This window comes from Telopea speciosissima, chromosome 2 (assembly GCF_018873765.1).
Source record: "Telopea speciosissima isolate NSW1024214 ecotype Mountain lineage chromosome 2, Tspe_v1, whole genome shotgun sequence".
NCBI lineage: Eukaryota > Viridiplantae > Streptophyta > Magnoliopsida > Proteales > Proteaceae > Telopea > Telopea speciosissima.
The window spans coordinates 72,808,197-72,830,534 of NC_057917.1; the positions used below are offsets into that span (position 1 = coordinate 72,808,197).

Here is a 22,338-nt window from a genome sequence, read left to right on the forward strand (position 1 = left end):
GGCGCAGGGGCCACGTGGTCTAGTTGCGAACCCCCACCTTGGTGTTGTGGGCAACCTCTTCGTTAATTAATTGAATTTCATTGAATTAAAATGAATTCATAAGCATATTATACCAAATAAAAAATATAATATGCAGTGTGTATGAAATGGAAATTAAGCTTTATTAAATTAACTATGGATATTTTTTTTGCTAAACAATTAATTATGGATATATGATAGAGATGAAAGTTAACATTTTCAATGTTTTTTCATGTTCTCTATATGTTTTATGTATCTTGTTTTCCTTTGCTTGGCGTTGGGCGTGCATGAATGGATAACCTTCTTTCTACAAAAAAAAATAAAATTCTATTAGTATAAATAAATGAAATTGAAATTAGTTTAAATGATAAAAATAAATCTTTTTTTAATTATGATAAATTTATTAAAAGGAAAAAAACTTACACACATCCTTGTGTGTTTTTTTACAGTCTCCCTTTTTTTACACTCTTTGTAGATTTCATTACAGTAGATGGCATGCAGATCCCATTCCTTATTAGATATCCATTTATTACAAAATGAAAAAATAATCTTTCCTATTAAAATAATATAGAGGGGATATCAATCGTTACCTGCGTAGCGTGATATCTACAATGCAACGGAAGATGGATCGTGACGTTCTTGATCAACAATCGAATGATTACATCACGAGCAACGAGAGGGCGAACAATCTCCTTCGCAATAGTGTTCTCGTCAAGTGATTGAGATAACCCAATCCTCCACTCTCCAAGACCAGAGGCAGTGATGGAAACCTCTTGGGAACATACTCACGGTGGATACAGAGAGGGAGAGGGAACGTGAAAATGAGAGAAGCGGCAATTCACTTGTGTTATTGTTTTATTCTCTCTCTCATTCAATATGCATATATGGGGGAACCACCATGTGGCCCCCTTCCTCTAACCCTAACCTTAGTGGGCCCTTTTGACCCACAACTGCCCTAAGTGGGTGCGACTACTATTAAGTGTGTCAATTGGTTGGTTTGGTTCAGTTTTGTACCCTAATACAAAACAAATATGATAAAGATCGATTTGATTTGGTCCAGGCTTTTTTCAGTCGATTTTTCCAGTTTGGACTAGGTTTTGACATCCCTATACCACTGCTCCTTGCATATATGAGTTTATTAGTTTTTTTTTCTTTAACTTATAAAAATAAAGACTTACAAAAATACATCAAAATATAATTAATAAATAAACAAAGGACAAGAAATTCTTGTCTGGTCATGTAGCGCGCAAGCAAACAGGTTGCATTTTTTTTTCCAAATAAAAACCAAACTCACAAAACATCCAAAGACACTTAAGAATATTGGAATAAATTGGACCACTTAACACGTGGCTAATCCATAGGACCCTACTTATCCATATGATTGGAAAGCTGCCACATCATCAGTTGTGTGGCCAAAATAAATTTGGATATTATTGTGATTTGTCACTCGGCCTTCTGTTTTATAAATTGTTCTTTTGAATTGCGAATTAATTCCAAATGAACCCGATACGACAGGACACGATACGATATGATACAACACGATACGAGATGGCACTCTTGTGAGTGGCTGCGACAATTCCACGCCAAGGTTTCTCAGCGCGCGAACTAGTGAACCACCTTTACCTGAAACTTGAACAGCTTTTATCTACTAATTAGACTACTAAACCCTGCTTTTCAACCGTTAAATTCGAAAACCCTTTTCTCTCTCTCTCTGTCTCTTTCTCTCTCTCCCTCCTTGAAATCCCCGCCCTTCTTCTCCATAAAGGAAGCGAATCTGCCCAACTAACCGATCAGTATAAAGATCTTAAACATACTTAACAGAGGAAAAAGCTAAACCCACTTTCTTCCTTCCAAAAACGTGAACAGAAAACACAGTAGCCCAAACTTTCTTTAAACGTGAGAGACTGAGAGAGAGAGATTTTCTTGGAGAAATTCAGGAAAAAGTAGAAAAGGAAAAAAGAAAGGCTTCATAGCGCCATTAATGCGACGCTCAACAACCAACTAGTGCTGCCTACGAAGTCGTTGGATTGATACAACCTAAAGCATTTTCTATCTACAATGTCCACCGCAAAAGCTCTTCACTCATGTGTCCTTACTTTCCGTTCTACTTCTTCTACTTCTAGTAACAAGTTATCTTTGCCCTTCTTATTATCTATCCACCCCCATTAGGGTTTGAGTCACCCTGTCTCTTGTTTTGGCTTTGCTTCTCTCTCTCTCTCTCTCTCTTGCAGTCTCTCTGTGGGAGATCTCATCATTATGTGGGGTTCCTCGGAGAATGTGTTTGCGAGGTCGAGCTCCTTCAGGGAAAACGAAGACGACGAGGAGGCCCTCAGGTGGGCTGCATTGGAGAGGTTGCCCACTTACAATCGAATCCGCAGAGGTTTCTTCAGGAACATTCTTGGGGAAATCTCAGAGGTCGAAGTGGGTGAGCTTCAACTCCAGGAACAGAAGCTTGTGCTGGATCGTTTGGTCAATGCCCTCGATGAAGATGCCGAGCACTTCTTTTCTAGGATGCGTCAGAGATTCGACGCGTAAGATTCTTAATTCTCTCTTCCTCATAATTCATTCATTCTAAAAGTTAAGACGCAGTTTGGGTGAATTCTGGTTCTGGTTTTCGTTACTTCTCTATATTTCGCATGCAATCTGTTTACACTCTTAGTGTCCTTTCTTCCGTGTCCTTTAGCTCCTCTTGCACGTCGGTTTTTTTTTTTAAAATCTTTTTTTCTTCATTGTTTTTGTTAGTCTGCAATTCGGCACCTGGTGCTTGTGAATACCTCATTGATGAACTCTGTGTCTGTTGGTCTGTATTTTTTTTCCCTTTTATATCACATTTTTTATTATTAACAATAGTGAATTGGAGTAATTTTTTTGGGCATTATTTTGATCTTCCTTACTCTTTTGGGGCTTCGCAGAGTGGATCTTGAATTTCCAAAGATTGAGGTTCGATTTCAGAATCTGAAAGTTGATACACATGTTCATACTGGAAGCAGAGCATTACCGACTATTCCCAATTACATTTTGAATATGACTGAGGTAGGATCGGTAACTTATGACTGTTGTAGAGTAGGGGTCTCCTTTTTGGCGGTTTCATATTCTTTTCTTGATTTTGGTTTATTATTTGTCAAGGCTTTCCTAAGGCAATTGAGGATCTTTCCCGGCAGGAGAAAAAAGTTGTACATTCTAGATAACATTAGTGGCATTATTAGGCCTTCAAGGTAGGTCTAGTACTTCACTAAATATCCATTTGTGGAATTGGTGTCAGATTCTCTTGAATGCTTATATTTACCGTTGGTTGTAGGCTGACACTACTATTGGGTCCTCCAAGCTCTGGGAAGACGACATTGCTTTTAGCACTTGCTGGACGGCTTGGACCTGGTTTGAAGGTATCCAGATTTTGTTGGCTTTCTTTATCGGAAGTGAGCATTTGATTTGGTTGTCATACGATGTGGATACCATTTTATGAATGCTCGCCGTATCAGATATTGGAGATTTTCTGAAAGGATATATGACACAGTATTAATCATTTTTGATAAACCAGATAGATGGGTAAATTTTCTAGAGGAAAGGGGTTCGAATCTAAGTTTAATTCTTTTCATTTAAATGGGTTTATGAGGAAGACAGATAAAGTATTGCAGAAACTGAAATTTAGGTGTTGAGGTACCTCTAGTTACTGTAGTATTTGATGACTTGGTGAGACTCATTTATTCCCCAACTTTGCACCCTTTGATGATGGAAATGTCTTGATCAGTATCTTAAATGATTATCTTGCTGGAGTTGAACCAGTGGAGCGTGATGAAGGGATCCGGCTCTTAGGTTTATTTATGTTTTATTTTATTTATTTATCTTATAGGGATTGTCGCCTGGTGCGATGGTAAAAACTTGGCCTGCCAGCATGAAGACACATGTTAGAGTCTAAGAGTGGACACCTCGTGCAAGAATGCTGAAGGTTAGGACCAACTCCAGTCCACCCTCACGTACCCTGCAAAGCAGGACTCTTGCCGGGTTTTGGGCCCCTTTATTTTGTACTTATATTTATTTTTTCTTGCTAGAGTGATGGACTTGTAGGATGAACTGGAAAGAGAGGTCTTTAGACTTAGCTCTGAGGCTTATCTTTCTCCTATACCCAAGCCCCTCAAAATTAGATATACTCCTCAAAAGGATAAGCATATTCTAGTCTAATAAAAGTGTTGTCCTATGAAACCAGTGGGTTAGACAAAAGAGAATTGTTTATTAATTCCATTTGAATTGTACACTTGCTTCTTACTCATTAATATTGTCGATTTGCTTGAAGATGTCAGGGAAAATTACGTACAACGGTCATGGTCTAAATGAGTTCGTTCCTCAGAGGACCTCTGCTTATGTTAGTCAACATGATTGGCATGTGGCAGAGATGACAGTGAGGGAAACACTTGAGTTTGCTGGACGTTGTCAAGGTGTTGGGATCAAATATGGTAAGCTTTATGTATTTATGCATTTGTACTTGCACCCTCTGAAGTTGCATATCTAGATATTTTGTTTGTTTGTGTGTGAGTGTGTGTGCATGCGTGCGTGCGTGTGTGTTTTCTAAATGTTTAAGTATCAAAACCTGTCACAGATATGCTTATGGAGCTCTCACGAAGAGAGAAGAGTGCAGGGACAAAGCCTGATGAAGATCTTGACATATTCATGAAGGTAGATGTTGTTAAGGAGAAGAGTGCCATTTCCATTCCTCCCCCCTCCCCGGAATTATCCCTTGAAAAAATTTCTATTTCTCAATTGTGCCTATTTTTATGCTAGTACTATTTTGTTTCTTTGCATAGGCATTAGCTTTGGGGGGACAGAAAACAAGCCTTGTTGTGGAGTATATTCTAAAGGTACTTCATTTAGATGATTTGGATATTGGTTGTTCATAGTATTGGTGGTGGCATTCCCCTTAATTTCCTTTCTATACTTGACATCTTCTTGGTAGTTCTCATCATAGGAGTGAAAGCTTGATTATGTTTTTGGAAAGATATGATCCTTTAGTTGTAACTTTTCATTTGCTTCATTAGGTTATTATTCTATTTATTGTTGCAAAAATAGTGTGGAAGTTTTAGAGTACTTTGATAGTGAGTTTGACTTTTATTGCATGTTTCAATGATGAAATTTTGATTCATCCACCATTTGATTCTTTTTCTTTCCACGTTCTCAACTATTTCTCATTCTATCTCTTCAACTTCAAAATATATCTATTGTTTTTGATAATTTTTATTTAGAGCTGATGTTAACTGTATTGACAATAGAGGCATAATTCTTCTGAAATGATTCTGAGGCGTAAAAGCTGAGTTGGTAGAAAAAGATATCCATGGGTTCTTCAGGTTATCCCTTTTGAATTGTTTTCAGCCCTATAAGCCCTATGCAAATTTAAGAAAAATTGGGAAATTTGAGGTTTGAGCAAAAGTGCAATATCAGGATGGCCAGACGGCTGACAATGCATTACATTGACAAGGGGACTCTTCATTTGGACAATCCAGAAGATCCCTATTTTCAATGGTCTGGACTGCCACATGATCCCTCCAAAAAGCTGAAAATCCCATCACTCCATACTTCGAAGCTCACAGAGACAAAACAGGAAACATTTGGCTTTACAGCAACTCCATACTTGGATTGGAGCTTGAACCATTTACAGGGTGGGTCAGGTCATTCTGATTGGACAGGAGGGCTTTCTCCTACGTCTGTGTATGTGTGTATGTGCATCTCTCTCTCCCTATCTATTTAGCCCAGAGATGTATGTGGGATGAAGTGATGGTTTTTCTTTTCATTTCCATGATCCAGTTTGGCCAGCAGAAGCTCTAGTATGCTGACCAGAGTTAGTACTTCATAAATTTAAAAAAGAAAAGCAAGGTTTCATACATGACAATACCAATACGATACCTAACAAAAATGGTATTACCATATAAGTACATGTATGAAACCTCATCCTTTATACATAATCAATTGAAAGCTGTTGTCTTGTCGTACTTTGTTCTCCTTTTTATACATAATATATTTTACACATTACTTATTTATTGTGTTTTATGGTTCAAAACTGTATTTTGCGTATATCCTTAGCATTTCCATACGTTCTTGACCATTTCCTGAACGTATCTTTAGCGTATCTTGCATGACTCTGATACGTTTCTTAAAATCACCCTTCCGATACGATACCCAGTACCAACCGATACTTCAAAATTTGAAGAAAAGTATAAACCAGTTTAGCTTGCCACTCATCACTGGTAAGGTTGCTCCACTAGGTCACGGGTTCGAGTCAGGAAACAGCCTCTCCATGAAGCGGGGGTAAGGCTGCGTACATTATGACCCTCCCCAGACCACGTAGTGGCGGGAGCCTTGTGCACTGGGTACGCCTTTTTTTTCTTTTAAATTTTAGCTCACCTTTCATCAGTGGATCTCTGGCTGCTTGCAGTATATCTATGTAGAGAGCATAGATGTATGCAACGCACTTGCTATAGTGTAAAATTTTTCTTTTCATTTTCCATGATCCAATTTGGTGAGCAGCAACTCTCCTATGGTGATCCGATGGTACTGCATGTCAATAAAGAAACATTTAATTATTATTTTTGCTCACCTCTCACAATTGGATCTCTGCTGCTCTGATGCAAATTACTGGGCGCCATTTTTACCCAGTTTTGGCCTTTTCTGATCCCAAATCTATGGTCAGGAATGCCAGTTAGGGGGTGATTCTCTAGTCTTCTCCTGCTTTTAGATGTTTGATTTATTGTATATCTTAATCATGTCATAAAATAATTGTATATACAACAATATATTTTGCCTGTGCTATTCTTTTTTTGGTAGAAGCCTGTGCTATTTTTAACAGTTTTATTTTATGAAGATTTTGGGCTTGGACATTTGTGCCGATACACTGGTTGGTGATGAAATGCTCAAAGGGATCTCTGGAGGACAAAAGAAGAGGCTTACCACAGGTATGTATCGTGCACTTTCTGAGTTTTCTTTGTTACTTCCATAGAGCTAGAAGTTTTACTTGAGATCCAACAACTGTACATGTGTGAGTTTTGGCAGGTGAATTACTAATAGGTTCAGCTAGAGTGCTGTTCATGGATGAGATATCAACTGGGCTTGATAGTTCAACAACATATCAAATAGTCAAGTATCTCAGGCATTTAACCTGTGCACTTGATGGGACCACGGTCATTTCCCTGCTGCAACCAGCTCCCGAAACTTACGAGTTGTTTGATGATATTATTCTCTTATCTGAAGGCCAGATTGTATACCAGGGGCCACGTGATGCTGTTCTTGACTTCTTTGCATTCATGGGTTTTTCGTGCCCTGAGCGGAAAAATGTGGCAGACTTCTTGCAAGAAGTAAGCATTTTGTCAATATTTTCTGCATCAGAATTATCTCAGTTTGATTTATTTATTTAAATATTCTCAAATAGGTCACGTCTAAGAAAGATCAAGAGCAGTATTGGTCTGGTCAAGGTCGCAATTACCAGTACATAACTGTGAAAAAGTTTGCAGAAGCCTTCCGTTCATTTCGTGTGGGTAAAAATTTGTCAGATGAACTATCTGTTCCATTTGATAGACGTTATAATCATCCGGCAGCTCTTTCAGTAACTAGGTATGGTGGGACAAGGGTTGAGCTTCTCAAGACCAGCTTCTCCTGGCAGACACTACTGATGAAACAGAATTCATTTATCTATGTTTTCAGATTTATACAGGTACTGTTTTCACAACATTTATATGTTTCGTGAAACTTTGCAGAATAAGTCATCTGTATTACATAATCTTAATAGATAAAATGTTTTGGTTGATTTAAATCAAATTGATTTGAATCGTGTGTAAATCACTTTACTTGTTTTCTTACTGGCAAAGACATCAATTTCTCTGTGACTATTTAGCCACAGTATTATGTTTGTCCTTTGAGCTATAATCCAGAAAAGAGGAGTGGTTGGGACTTAAAGATTGTGGATCTGAATGCTGATATTGTGAGTACTATGTTCTTTCGCAGCTTCTCATTGTTGCTCTCATCACAATGACAGTACTTTTTCGGACAACAATGCACCGTAACACAGTTGAGGATGGAGGCTTATATCTTGGGGCTTCGTACTTTTCCATTGTTATTATTTTATTTAATGGGTTTACGGAGGTTTCTATGTTGGTAGCCAAGCTTCCGGTGCTTTACAAGCATAGGGACTTGCATTTCTATCCATGTTGGGTGTATACACTTCCTTCTTGGGTGTTAAGCATTCCAATTTCACTTGTAGAGACTGGTATGTGGGTGGCAGTTACATACTATGTAGTTGGATTTGATCCACAAATAACCAGGTAAAAACCATTCTTATACCCCAGAGATATTTCTATGATAGTTTTGATGACTGACTTGGTATTTGTTTATGTAATGATCTGCAGATTCCTTCAGCAGTTTCTGTTACTGTTCTTTTTGCACCAGATGTCCACAGCACTATTCCGTCTTATGGCTTCCTTGGGTCGAAATATGATAGTCGCAAACACCTTTGGATCATTTGCAATGCTGGTTGTCATGGCTCTAGGCGGTTACATCATTTCCAGAGGTCAAAATTAAGCTTCTAACAGCATTATCTACCTTTAATAACTTTACTGGTATCTGTTGACTAATTTGCTTTAATAATTGTTACAGATAGCATCCCTAGTTGGTGGATCTGGGGTTACTGGTTTTCTCCTCTAATGTATGCTCAAAATGCAGCTTCCGTAAACGAATTTCAAGGGCATTCCTGGGACAAGGTACTTTCAATTTTGGCTTAATTAGTCAATAAATATTTCCCCTAATCCCTTTTAATTAGAAATATTAGTTCTAACCCAGCTTGGTATACAATGTAATCCATGTTACCTTCTGGAAATTATCTGTCATTAATTTGTTATCTTACTTGAGCTTCTTCATACATTGACTAGTTTCACCTTAAGTTTTTCTCAAGCCATAGTCATATCCTCTTTTTCTTAATAAAATTGTCCTTCTGCAAGGAAACTTACTTTCTTTTTCTTCTATTTGTTTTTTTCTTGTGTGGTGGTGGTCTGTTATAGAGAGCTGGTACCAACGGTAATATATCATTGGGTGAGGTATTATTGAAAGCACGCAGTTTATTTACAGAGAGTTACTGGTATTGGATTGGTGTGGGTGCTTTGCTCGGGTATACAATTTTATTTAATATCCTCTTCACATTCTTCTTGACTTACCTAAATCGTAAGATCTCCTACTCATCTTTTTAAAATCAGCTTGAATTTCATCTCTACTGAAGTTGATTCCAATGTAAGACCACAATTTCAATTTCTATGCAGCTCTGGAGAAGCGACAGGCTGTTGTTTCTAAGGAAGAGCTCCAAGAGAGGGACCAAAGGGGGAAAGGTGAACCTGTTGTCATTGAACTGAGGGAGTATTTGCAGCACTCATTCTCTTATACTGGTTAGTAAGAGTATATTCTCAGATGGTTCTGTTTGGTCTTCCTAAGCACTGCTCAATGTTGGCATTTCATTTCCACAAAATGTTTGGTGCAGGAAGGAATGGTAAAGAGCAAAGAGGCATGGTTCTTCCATTTCAGCCTCTTTCAATGGCTTTCAGAAATATCAGTTACTATGTTGATGTGAATGTGGTACGTCTAAAGAAGCACCCCGTGCATAGCATTTTTTAACAACTGTTTTGGGTAGTTCTATCTCTTATCCAGTACTGCTACAGGAATTGAAGCAGCAAGGCATCCTGGAAGACAAAATGCAGCTGTTGGTCAATGTTACTGGAGCATTTAGGCCAGGGGTGCTCACTGCATTGGTCGGAGTCAGCGGTGCTGGTAAAACTACCCTCATGGATGTTTTAGCTGGTAGAAAAACTGGCGGGCTCATAGAAGGAAGCATTTACATCAATGGTTATCCCAAAAGGCAAGAAACATTTGCGAGGATATCTGGTTACTGTGAGCAGAGTGATGTCCATTCCCCCTGCTTAACCGTTTGTGAGTCACTTATTTATTCTGCTTGGCTTCGGTTACCCTCTCATGTCGACCTGGAGACACAAAGGGTAAGAATGAAACATATCTGGAATCTGGATGACTTTGTCTGTTTTAGTCCTGGGCCGATTTCTTTAGTGATGATCTAATGGATCTACAGGCTTTTGTGGAAGAGGTGATGGAACTCGTAGAACTCACTCCATTGAGTGGGGCCCTGATTGGTCTACCCGGGGTTGATGGGTTGTCTACAGAGCAACGGAAAAGGTTGACAATCGCTGTAGAACTTGTTGCCAACCCTTCTATTGTCTTTATGGACGAACCAACTTCAGGATTGGATGCTAGGTCTGCAGCCATTGTAATGCGAACTGTGAGAAATATTGTCAATACTGGACGGACCATTGTGTGCACAATCCATCAACCAAGCATCGACATTTTTGAATCTTTTGATGAGGTTTTCCTCTCTTCCCCTATTCTTAATTTGAGTAAACCAATGGAATAGGTTTTACCGTCTATCCCCAAAGTTTACACCTCAGAGATGCTCTATCCATGTTGAGATGGCTTTCAAGGTGATGGTATATGTAGATGTTTTTCAGTATTGTTTTTTACATATCGTCCATTGATGATCTCTGAACATGGCAGAACACTCCCCCAAAGTAATAGGAAACTTAACCTATTGTGTTTAGAGGGCCCCAGGGGAGGGATGCTTATGGGCATTGTCATCTATTTCTTGGTTCTTTCAGTATTGTAATTTAACCTTTACCAAAAAAAAGTATTGTATTTAACCATTACTTGATACTCTATGACATGGACATTTAACAAACAGGGTCTCCTCCTATGTCTGTAGACTCAGATTCCAATGCCTACATTGTGCAGACAACTGTTACCCCATTGCCACCACCACCAACAATGCTAGAGACATGCACACATCCACAGCCACATCCACAGCCACAAACCCAATCCAAAATAATTGATCTCTTCCAGATCACTTTAAAGAACATCTTATATTATGGTATACAAATCCATTACGAAGGCCAGAGCTCTTGCATTGCATGGGTATTTCTCTTTTTCTTTGGAGGATGAGATCTGCTTGGTAATTGCTTATGAGCTTGAGGGGGAGTGTGGATAGGCAATCTTAGCATATGGGCTCATACCCTATTACGTAGTCACTGTGGGTGTCGGTTTTGGCCTCTTGTTCAATTCAACTTAACTCAACTCAGCCTCATCCCAACTAATGGGCTTCAGGCTCTCGTTCAACTCAGCCTCATCCCAACTAAATGGTCTTCGGCCTCTCGTACTGTATATATATACACACTAATCATTTTGACTTCTCCTACATTACTTTTGGAATGTTTTGAAAATGAATTTGTCGTATACTCCCCAAGTCTCTGAATCCTATTTTTCATGGCTTTGCCAAGTCCAGCACCTTGTATCCATGTGGATACTAACAACCCACAAGTATCCATGTAATGCAGACTTAATTTCTGTTACATAGTCTTCTCATCATGCTTTCTTGGGTTTCTAGATTTTAGTTTCAGATCTTCTAGAAAAATAACATGTTTATTTTTCACTTGTTATTGTAAATCTTCTCTCATATCTCATTTGTTATCTGCAGCTTTTACTTATGAAGCGTGGAGGGGAGCTCATTTATGCTGGTCCACTTGGAACCAAATCCTACAAGCTTATTAAATATTTTGAGGTCAGGGTTGTGTTTTTTTTTTGTACCTGAGAATGTACTCAATCGATCTTCACTGATAATGCTGATGGCTAAGATGTTATTTATCCATCCTCCGTATTATTTACATGCATTATGTGCTTGTGTTACTAGGCAGTTGAAGGAGTGGCTAAGATCAGGCCAGGTTATAACCCTGCTACTTGGATGCTGGAGGCTACTTCCACATCTGAAGAAAGTCGGATTGGTGTGGATTTTGCTGAAGTTTATCGAAGATCTAATCTATTCCGGTATGTATGATTTCTTGGAGAGTGCTGGTGATTTAGAAGCTCACCTGATTCTAAATCTGCAGTTTTCTGTTGTTTCAGGCAGAACAGTGAGTTGGTTGAAAACCTGAGTAAACCAAATACTGATTCAAAAGATTTAAGCTTTCCAAGAAAATATTCCCAGTCATTTTTTGCACAGTTTCTAGCTTGTCTTTGGAAGCAAAATCTATCCTATTGGAGAAATCCGCAATACACAGCTGTTCGATTTTTCTACACCGTCATAATCTCTTTGATGTTTGGAACAATTTGTTGGAAGTTTGGTTCGAAAAGGTTTGTTTGGAATATTTTTCTCAACCCTTTAATTTTCATGTTGGCCCTTTTTTTAGATGTTTTCTTGGTTTATTGTTTGTTATTTTCTTTATGTTATCACTTGCACAAGGAAAAATTAAAGGTATTCTAAGGCAGGAAAGAATCTTAGGGTTCTCATCAAAATAGGCTCGGGTTTGGAGTGCATTTTCCCTTCTATTCAATTTGTCACATGTACATCTCCAGAATAGAACAGTGCTCTTATGTGTAATATCCATCGTAGTGTATTACATGGATATATTCTGTGATCAATAAGAGGCCAAGAGCCCAAAGAAGAAGCGTATAGCCAAGATGATAATGTTCATCCAACTGTCAATTTTCAGCACAGGAATCTCTTGCCCATTCAGGGTAGCTTCTAAACATTCACTACATAGTGAAGATTTCTCTCGTCCTGTTTTAATCATCTCATACTATAAGAGATTGTAGTGGGTCAGCCTTAGTGCAACAGTTAAATTGTGCTATTGCAATCTGTTGGTTGTGGGTTCAAAACTTGGAAACAGCCTCTCCTGCATAGGAGGGGGTAAGGCTGTGTACATTTGCCCCTCCCAGACCCTGCAGTAGCAGGAGCCTTATGCACAGGATTGGTCTTTTTTTTAATACTATAAGAGATTGTGTGTATGTAAGAAATCCAATGTTGACAGAATGATGTTATTTTTTTATTACTTAAATCTGTTTTAACTTTTCACTCCGTGACCTGGTCTCTTTGTGTGTTTCCTCTTGCTGTACATTTGTTCCATTTGAATGTTTATAACATTTTGTTTCCTTTCAATTTTACAGGGAGACCAATCAGGATATCTTTAATGCTATGGGGTCCATGTATGCAGCAATCCTGTTTATTGGGATTACCAATGCTACTGCTGTTCAACCTGTGGTCTCCGTTGAAAGGTTTGTTTCTTACCGAGAGAGAGCAGCAGGGATGTATTCAGCTCTTCCTTTTGCATTTGCCCAGGTCTCTTTTTTTGCCTCCTTTTTAGCAGTTTGTTTATCTGATAGTAATTTGTATAAACCGCAGTTTTCAATGGCTAAGCATGCGGGTGTCTCTTGTGAACAGGTTGCCATCGAGTTACCTTATGTGTTGGTGCAAACACTTATTTACGGAAGCTTATTCTATTCAATGGCCTCATTTGAGTGGGCCCTTTTGAAGTTCATTTGGTACATATTCTTTATGTACTTCACTTTGTTATATTTTACATATTACGGGATGATGACAACTGCAATCACACCCAACCATAATGTAGCAGCAATCATAGCTGCGCCATTTTATATGATGTGGAATCTATTCAGTGGTTTCATAATTCCTCGCAAGGTAATGAAATGGATTGCTTACACTATCTGCTCTCTACCTTTTTAAGTACTAATTTTTGTTGACTGCTTTCATGGGAGGAGTAATTGTTGAGTTGTAGAGATCTTATTGGGAGTATGGTGCAACATGTGTCCATTCTTGACAGTTCAAATGGAAGAGTTGGGAGCATTCAATTGTAGGCCATGACTGGGATTTTCTTGCATCCAGTTACAGCTCAATTGGATCCCCTTAACCATCCAATTTGCTGAGTGATGAGTGGGAGATCTCCAAGTGATGCCCACTGTTGATAAGAGTTCCTATCTGAATATTTTCTGGATGGCAAATGCAGTAATAAGGACACACAATTCTACCACATTTCAAAATTGCTCCTTTTGCCAAAGAAACCAGTTACCTTTTGTGTCTGTTACTGAATTCATCTCTCCTTTTGCAGCGGATACCTATCTGGTGGAGATGGTATTACTGGGGAAACCCCATATCCTGGAGTCTTTATGGCCTTCTGGCATCTCAATATGGTGACGTGTATGAACCCATGAAGCTTACCGGCACAGGCCATTCTATTCCCATAAAACAGTTTCTTGAAGACCAGTTTGGCTACAGGCATGATTTCTTGGGGATTGCCGGTATTGTTGTTGTTGGCTTCGGTGTTATCTTTGCAATGATTTTTGCTTTTGCAATCAAATCTTTTAACTTCCAAAGGAGATGACAAAGTGGAGTCCTACAGACTGCAATATATACTAGATTGCTACAACAGTTACAACATGACAGATATGGCAGATATGGCAGATATGGAATACAAGTTCTTTCCTAATAAGTCCACAACCAGTGTTATATTACATCTATGTATAGATATTTATCTGTATAATGGAATGACTTGTTATCTTACATCAATTGGCAATCTAAATTGTGACAGGATGCAACATGGTTCTCTCTATGCAGTTCTCATAGCATCAATCTCCTCAGAACTCTTCACTAACAAACTGTGCAGTTGATCTTTCTGTATAATTATAAGCAGACTGAGGTTGGTGGAAAAATGATCTTTTTTTCATTAAGAAATGCAAAAGAAAAAAAAAAAAAATACGTAAAGGAATCTTTCTTCTCTTATGCCAACTTGGTGCCCGCTTGATAACCTTACGGGTGTTTCTGTTCTGGTTATGTGCTGAGAAACTACAGAACAGTTTTTTCATTTTCTGTGCTGAGAAACCGATTTTAACTTGTTTGGTAAACCTGTTCTGGAAACATTTCCAAAAGACAATTGGAACACCATTGGTGTTTGATATAATCTGTTTCTGGGAACATATAATGTGATTAATTTTAATAATATTTGTCTTGATAAATGGATCATCAACAATCAAAACCAACCAAGCACTCAGGATTTCTCTCTCTTTGTTTTCTTCTACAAAATTGCCATTCTCAATGTTGATGAATGTACTTAAGATATAACCTGATCCAATACAATAGATTTTCCTAATTAATGAACCTGTCTCAAGCTAACTCAATGGGTACTAAGGTTGCTGAGGAGAATATGAAATGCTGAATAAAAACTAAAGTAGGCCTCCAAAGATACTGATACTCAATTTCACTTTCTCAAAAGGATTTAGTGCATGGATTTATACCCCAATTGAAAGCTTTTCGAACTCACATTCCTCCTCTTGGATCCCATAAAAAGAAACTAATGGGGGAGAAAGGGAGCATGGCTGTCTTCTTTTCACTTTCAGATAGTGCCATTGCTTGCATCCTCCATCCAAGGAGTGGAGATCACAAAAGGGTCATATGTTCAATCATTAAAGAAAAATTCAAATCTTTCATATTATTCTCTTTCTTTCTTCTTCTTCCCTGTCATAATCAATTATATAATGCCAAATCCATACACTATTAATGTCAATTGCTTAAAACTGTTAAAGAACTCATTTATGGATTTCAAGAAGGGTGAGGAACCCTTTTAATTAAAGTAGTATCAGATTTTCAAAGTTGATCTATTCCCTGTTGGGAAGATAAGAGAACAGGCAGGACCCCAAGAAAAGGGAGTGCTACTAAGCCAAACGTTTAGAAGCCTAGATACACACACACACACACACACCCCCTTGCTGCCCTACAACTGAGTACACCCCCCCCCCCTTGCTGCCCTACAACTGAGCACACACACACCCCCCCTTGCTGCCCAATACCTGAGCATACCCCCCTTGCCCTACAACTGAGTACACACCCCCCTTGCTGCCCAATACTTGAGCACACACCTGAACTGCCTTTGTTAGTGTCCTATTCTACTTTTCAAGCAGACAAAATCCCCCAAATCTCATCAAGGAAGCTCTTGATGGGGGTTTTAGTAATCCAACTTGGATCTCCTTGTGGAGGGAAGCAGCTCTTCATTCTCTCCCTTCTTTTGGCTTTGAAAAAAAAGTTCATTTTCAGGCAACTTGGTTTAATAATCCTCAGTTTCATGAGTTTATAGTTTCTAAATGGTAAGGTCTTGGTAACCAAAATTTGATTGTTCAGCTAAATGGAGTAGTTATGATGTACTTTAAGCAGTGGAATAGAGAAGTGTTTGGAATTTTATTTCCTCTAAAAGAATCTCTCTTTAAGAAATACCAGGAATTGGAACACAAGGAGTCTTTCCTTGATTCTGCAACTAAGCTAATAGAGATTTCCAATAACCTCCATTGGGGCTCCTTGAAGCTGAAGAACTTTTTTGGCTCAAAAAGGCACCTTTATATCAATGAGGGAGACCGCAAATACTAAGTATTATTGTACTATTTACTAATATGAATCTTTGGAAAAATTCAATTGTTTGCCTTAAGGATTCACATGGTTCTTTAGTTTGTAGTATCATCACCTCTTCTCTATCTCTTAATGATTATTTGTAGCTATCCACTACTGATCATCCAATATAATAATTATTTGGGGTGGGAGTTATGATCATAAAACTCAAGAGGCTGGTTGGGCTTACGCAATATTGTTTAACAAACAATTTGTATTGGCATACATGGATTTTGGATTTGAAGGACGTCCACAGGAAGCAGAAGAAAGGGGACTATATTCTAACCGACAGCCTATTCCTTGATGAGATTTGGGGGATTTTCTCCTTCTTATCCTCCCTCTACATTCTAACCGATAGCCTATTTTCCCCTTTCTTTGTTGCTGCCATAGGTTTTGAAATAGTGCTATACTGCTGCTGGTTTTCTCTGTAACAGGGTATGTTCAAGCTTAAAAAAAAAAACCAGATCCAATCAGAGACAAAGCCAGAGAGAGCGAGAGAGCGAGAGAAAAAGCTAGAGAGAGTGAGAGAGCGAGAGAGAAAGACAGAGACTCACTGAGAGAGCGAGAGAGAAAGACAGAGAGAGCGAGAGAGAAAGTCAGGAGAGATAGAGAGTACCTGAGGTCGTCGATCGATCTACCAAGCTTGCCGCCGTTAGGGTTTTCTTCTCAGACCCTGTGAAGAGGACGACCTTGTGAGAGCTGGGTAAGTGGTTAGGTATGGATTTCAATTTTATCGGGAACAACTTTGCAATTTTGAACTGAGAAACAAAAGAACATGTTCTGTCAAAAGTCTTCGGGAGCATAAATGTTGATTTTTGTTTTTAAAATAGTTATAAAAAATATTTCGTTATCAAGCGGTTTTTGGATGTGTTTTCGTTTCTTAAAATAGAAAAACATCAGAAACTGTTTCTCGTAAGATTATCAAGTGGGCTCTTAACTATTAAATGTCTAGGGGATGATGTGAATAGGTCATGTATCAAATTTAAAACTGAAATTCATAAATGCATACTAATAAGAGTGTTTAGAGGGGCATTTATGAAAGTAAAAGAACATGAAAACTATACGTGAAGCGTTGAGGACCTTGAGTTATAGCTAGGTGATGTGGGAAAATTATCTCCTCCAGTTTCCTCCCCGGCCCAGTTCCCTAGTGCCTCTAACAAAGGGGGGGTGGATACCACCTGGACAGAGGTAGGGTGGTCATTGCCCCCCCCCCTTTGTTAGGGGCACTGGGGAATTGGGTCTGGCAGGGAATTGGAGGGGATAAAGATCCGTTCTTGTTTTGGTATTTGGGGGCTCCACTTTTGAATACAAAAATACCCCTAAAATGACAAGTTAATAGGTAAGAGATAGCTGCCTAGTCATATAGCCCCTACACTTGTGTGAGGGGCCAATGAAAGTGTGCACAAGGACATCCACATGGATGAGATTTTTTATTTCATGAGGGGTGGGATGGTAATTTTGAGAGCTCCTCCTATGTCTAGGTGCCCACATAATTAAGCAATGTTCTTTTTCCTATTTTAATATTACATAAAGGATTGAGTTTTCCTTCACCCACGATGAATGGTTTCAGATGCGCGGGCGAAGGGCATAGGGGTATTTTGGGAAACATGATAAAGCCCAATAGGGGTTTGTGAACCCTTCATTTACTAGGCCAGATTCTGGCAGTTGAACCGTGCAGCTGGTAACCCATGCAATGAGAGAGAGAGAGAGAGAGAGAGAGAGAGAGAAGCAGAGTAGAATTTGATGGTGTTATTGGTGCGTCTTCTTGCTTTTACCCTTTCCCTCCGCACCAGAGACCATAGCCTCGCCTTGGTCCCTGCTCATAGGCTCTTCTCTCATCAATCATGGCTTTCAGTTCCAGGAAATCCCATCATCAAGTGGCCCGTACAAGTACAGTCTCAACCGGAGGTTCACCCACCACCGTCCTCCTTCCCCCAACAGGCAGACGAAGAAGAAGAAGAAGGAGAAGCAGCTCAAAATCCTACTAACCTTTTTCAAAGGGACTGTGCCACCATCTGTGACCTCCTCCGTGATCACACCCTCTCGGGTCCGACCCTCGAAGCTGCCTTGGACCGGACTTCCATCAAACCATGTCCAACTCTGTTGCAAACAATCTTCCACCATTTCGACTCCTCCCCCAAACCCCTGTTCACTGTCTTTCTCTGGGCCCAGAAGCAACCCTCTTTCCATTCCACACCTCCCCTCTTCAACTCCATGATCGATATCCTAGCCAAGGCCAGACTATTCGACCTTGCCTGGTCCCTCTTGCTCGATCGCCTACGCACCACCACTGAGACTACCTCCTCGTTGATCTCCGCTGACACCTTCGCCGTACTCATCAGACGCTATTCCCGTGCAGGTATGCCCGTCTCCGCCATTCGTACCTTCGAATTTGCTCGTAGCTCAGACCCATCTCATAGTAGTTCCGATTCCAGTTTGGATTTGTTCGAGATTCTCCTGGATTCCCTCTGCAAGGAAGGGCATGTGAGGGTCGCTTCTGAGTATCTTGATCGGAGAAGGGAATCGAAATCGGCCTGGGTTCCATCCGTTCGTGTTTATAATATTCTCCTCAATGGCTGGTTCCGCTCGAGGAAGCTCAAACGGGCGGAGCGGCTCTGGGAGGAGATGAGGAGGGACAACGTGTATCCCACTGTTGTGACTTACGGAACCCTTGTCGAAGGATATTGCAGAATGCGACGAGTCGAGAAGGCTATTGAATTGGTTGGTCAGATGCGAAGGGAGGGAATTGAGCCTAATGCCATCGTCTATAATCCTATCGTGGATGCTTTGGGAGAAGCCGGAAGGTTTAAGGAGGCTCTGGGCATGATGGAACGGTTCCTGGTTTTGGAGTCTGGGCCTACCATATCCACATACAATTCTCTGGTCAAGGGTTTCTGCAAGGCCGGAGACCTTGTTGGGGCAAGTAAGATACTTAAGATGATGATTAGTAGGGGTTTCTCCCCAACTCCCACAACCTACAACTACTTCTTCCGCCATTTCTCGAGATATGGGAAGATTGAAGAGGGGATGAATCTTTACACCAAAATGCTTGAATCTGGTTATGTGCCAGACCGACTTACCTACCACCAGTTGATCAAGATGCTGTGCGAGCAAGAGAGAGTGGGTTTAGCAGTGCAGGTTAGCAAGGAAATGAGAATGAGAGGGATTGATTTAGACCTTGCCGTAAGCACCATGTTGCTCCATTTGCTCTTGAAATTGCATAGATTTGATGAGGCGTGTGAGGAGTTTGAGGATATGCTCCGGAGGGGAATTGTGCCTCAGTACCTTACTTATCGAAAGCTGACTGAAGGGCTGAAGAAATTTGGGATGGCTGAGAGGGCCCGAAAACTATCTGATCAAATGGCTTCTCTTCCACATTCGATGAAGTTGCCAGACACATATAAAGAAGGAGATATGGCTCACGAGTTGAGATCATCCATAATGAGGAGAGCCCAAGCAATGTCGGATATTCTGAAGACCTGTAGAGATCCCAAGGAATTAAATAATCTTAGGAATTCACCTCAAAATGCAGTAGCTAGTGCTAACCGCTTGGTAGAGAATATAAAGAGGAAAGCTAACGGGTTGTGAAACTATGGATATTTCAAAAACCAAGATTGTTACTAGAACTTGGTTCTTAGATGTATACTAATTGGATTGCTTCAGGTCTTCAATCAAATTGGCAAAGTTACCCAGAACACATGGGGTAGAAGAGAGGAATCCTGGGAAATGGGATTCTTGTATAACTAACCCATATTCCAAAGAATTGAAAGGATATCTGAGAGAAGTCATTCAATGAGCTGGGGGCTTCATCTGGGAGTACTGCAAGTGCAAATCGGATTGAAATGAAGAATAGATGATACTTGATTTTAGAACTACATCAAACTGAACTTGAAGGAACTTCTAATGAATGGTATAGTACCATCAGCTAATGCTGTTTCTTCTTTCCCAGAGCCAGATTATTCTTTTGGCGGAATTTTGGGCCTTTCTCTCTATGTAGGCCAAATAAGAGCTGTTTAGGGTATGTGTTTTTTTTTTTTTTTTTTATAAATTCAAAGGGATTGATAAATTTCGTGAACGGCCTAGAGATTGTATGTTCAAATGTCAACTTTTAATTCTAATTCTGTGAGAATGTGTATGCTTGAAGATCATACTCAAATGGGATCAAAAGATTTTCCGTGTAGTCTTGTATTTAGAAGTATTGAAACTTTTCAGCTGACTTTATGATGTCTTTTGGAACCAATAAAAACAGCATTCTTCCATGTTCAGGCAATTTTTTTTTCGCTTCAACCTTTTGTTCCTCCTAACCTTCTTATGACTGCTTGAATTCAAAACAAGCTGTAAAAATATTTTATTTCTTAAACTGTACATCCGTTTCACATGAAATGTGATCTTTGACAAGTAGAAACTGCTGGGGCGGATTTGAAGTGTTGGAAAGTTTAGCCATGTCAAGAGCATCTTAGTATTCAATAATTTTGGATAAAAGCCCATTAATCTCTAGTGAATAATATCACCTGTCATCCTAGAAACATTTTAGAAAAAGTGTCTTTCAATTAACTATTTGGCTGCATTAACATGCTGATATGATCTATCAGCATATTTGGCACTTATATTCCGGGATCTTCGCTTCTGTATTTCATATCAGGAGGTAGATTGTTCATTACTGGGTTCAGATCTCCACCCCCCCCCCCTTCAGTTTAAACTTGGTTTGAACAATATTGGGTTTTTGTATTCTGTAAAGTAAGCGATGTTTTGGGGGGTGTTATTGTATTGTGTTTTGGTTTGATTGCTTCTTCTTCCTCTTCTTCATGTTCTTGCAAGTTATGAATTTTACCTTGCACATGGACAGTTATTCTTGTCAAGTAATAATACGGTGATTTCAGTTTGATTACTTCTTCCTTGTTGTTTGTGCTTTCTCTCTTTGTTCTTTTTCTTTTCCCCCCTTTTAAGTGGAGGCGTCTCAGACGGAACTTAGTGGATTAAATACTCATGCATTCTGTTTTGACACTCTCGTTATCGACTGATCTTAATGATGGGTTCATGAATATATAGTGATAGTTGTAGTTATGTTTCTTCTCATCTCTGTTTGAGATTGGGATTTTCTGGAATTTTCTGATTTCCACCCTTCTATTTAGTGAGTTTTCCTCACTCTTCCTCTGTTTGCTTGAATTTGTATCTGTATTTTGAAGATCTAGGAATTGGAGATGCTGGTTGGTTGACTTCATGCTCTGTGTTTCTTTAACTTCTGTTTTTTCTTACAATGTGAAACTTGGTTTGTATTTATGAGTTCAAAGTTCTGTACTTTGTAAGTCTTGATTGAATTATTCACACTGGTTCATTGTCATGGATATGTTGTAAAATGGAGCATGTATCTTTACCCTCGAGGCCTTGACAAACAATCAACATAGAAGGTGGAAATCTAGAATCGGAAGGTTTCTGGTAGCAAGGGCTTATACATTGGAGCATTAGGTGAATCTCTAAACTTATTGCTTGATTTTTATCTTTTTCTCTCTTACATCAGTTACACTTAGTGATAGATTGGGCATTTTATTTAGCATGGCTGCTTCTTTTGGTTTTAAGCCATTCTTCCATCTCCGTATGTCAGTTTTGCCATGTTATTTTAATTGGTTATGGTGTTTTTCATTTACATCTATGGTTCTAATTTAGTGCATCTTTTAACTTTGAAATAGGTTAGTAGGTTTCTTACATGTGTTCTTGTATTTTTATTTGATTTTGCCATGTGGGGAGTAAAGTTTCTCAACCAAAAATAAAGAGAGAACTAGCAGCATTAGTGTCTATACTGATTTATTTAGAGCACTCTCCGAGCAGGTCGGATGTTAAAATTTTACTGTGTATAAAGAGATCCAGTGGGAACAACACTGACTCCTACACCTCAACCTTCACTTATCAAGATAGGATAGCTTCCAATGTGTAGAATCCCTAGAAAACCTGCTAAACTGTTGCTAAGTCATTCAGAATTGAGTTTGTTTGAATCTGTCAAGTGATTCGATGCAGCGGCAGTC

The 22,338-nt window shown here is 39.3% G+C and overlaps 2 protein-coding genes across 3 annotated transcripts; both read left to right on the top strand.

The window, feature by feature from the left end:
• The first annotated feature begins 2,132 nt into the window (after nt 1-2,132).
• LOC122649764 (ABC transporter G family member 32) lies at nt 2,133-14,332 on the top strand. Of its 2 annotated transcripts, XM_043843005.1 has the most exons (25): nt 2,133-2,147; nt 2,250-2,549; nt 2,931-3,051; nt 3,145-3,233; nt 3,317-3,401; nt 4,310-4,469; nt 4,613-4,689; nt 4,818-4,871; nt 6,866-6,956; nt 7,054-7,355; nt 7,430-7,711; nt 8,002-8,318; nt 8,403-8,563; nt 8,650-8,753; nt 9,051-9,210; nt 9,306-9,428; nt 9,521-9,615; nt 9,699-10,031; nt 10,121-10,411; nt 11,573-11,656; nt 11,786-11,919; nt 11,998-12,225; nt 13,039-13,210; nt 13,313-13,567; nt 13,995-14,332. In XM_043843005.1, the coding sequence occupies exons 2-25, from the start codon at nt 2,275-2,277 to the stop codon at nt 14,265-14,267; spliced, it is 4,266 nt and encodes a 1,421-aa protein (XP_043698940.1). In that variant the 5' UTR covers nt 2,133-2,147; nt 2,250-2,274; the 3' UTR covers nt 14,268-14,332. The 2 variants fall into 2 exon arrangements, with proteins under 2 accessions (XP_043698940.1, XP_043698941.1); XM_043843006.1 differs by lacking the exons at nt 2,133-2,147; nt 2,250-2,549; nt 2,931-3,051; nt 3,145-3,233; nt 3,317-3,401 and adding an exon at nt 3,941-3,964.
• A 3,692-nt stretch (nt 14,333-18,024) lies between these two features.
• LOC122652763 (pentatricopeptide repeat-containing protein At5g11310, mitochondrial) lies at nt 18,025-20,605 on the top strand. The gene has a single exon (XM_043846607.1). The coding sequence runs from the start codon at nt 18,062-18,064 to the stop codon at nt 19,904-19,906; it is 1,845 nt and encodes a 614-aa protein (XP_043702542.1). The 5' UTR covers nt 18,025-18,061; the 3' UTR covers nt 19,907-20,605.
• The last annotated feature ends 1,733 nt before the right edge of the window (nt 20,606-22,338 follow it).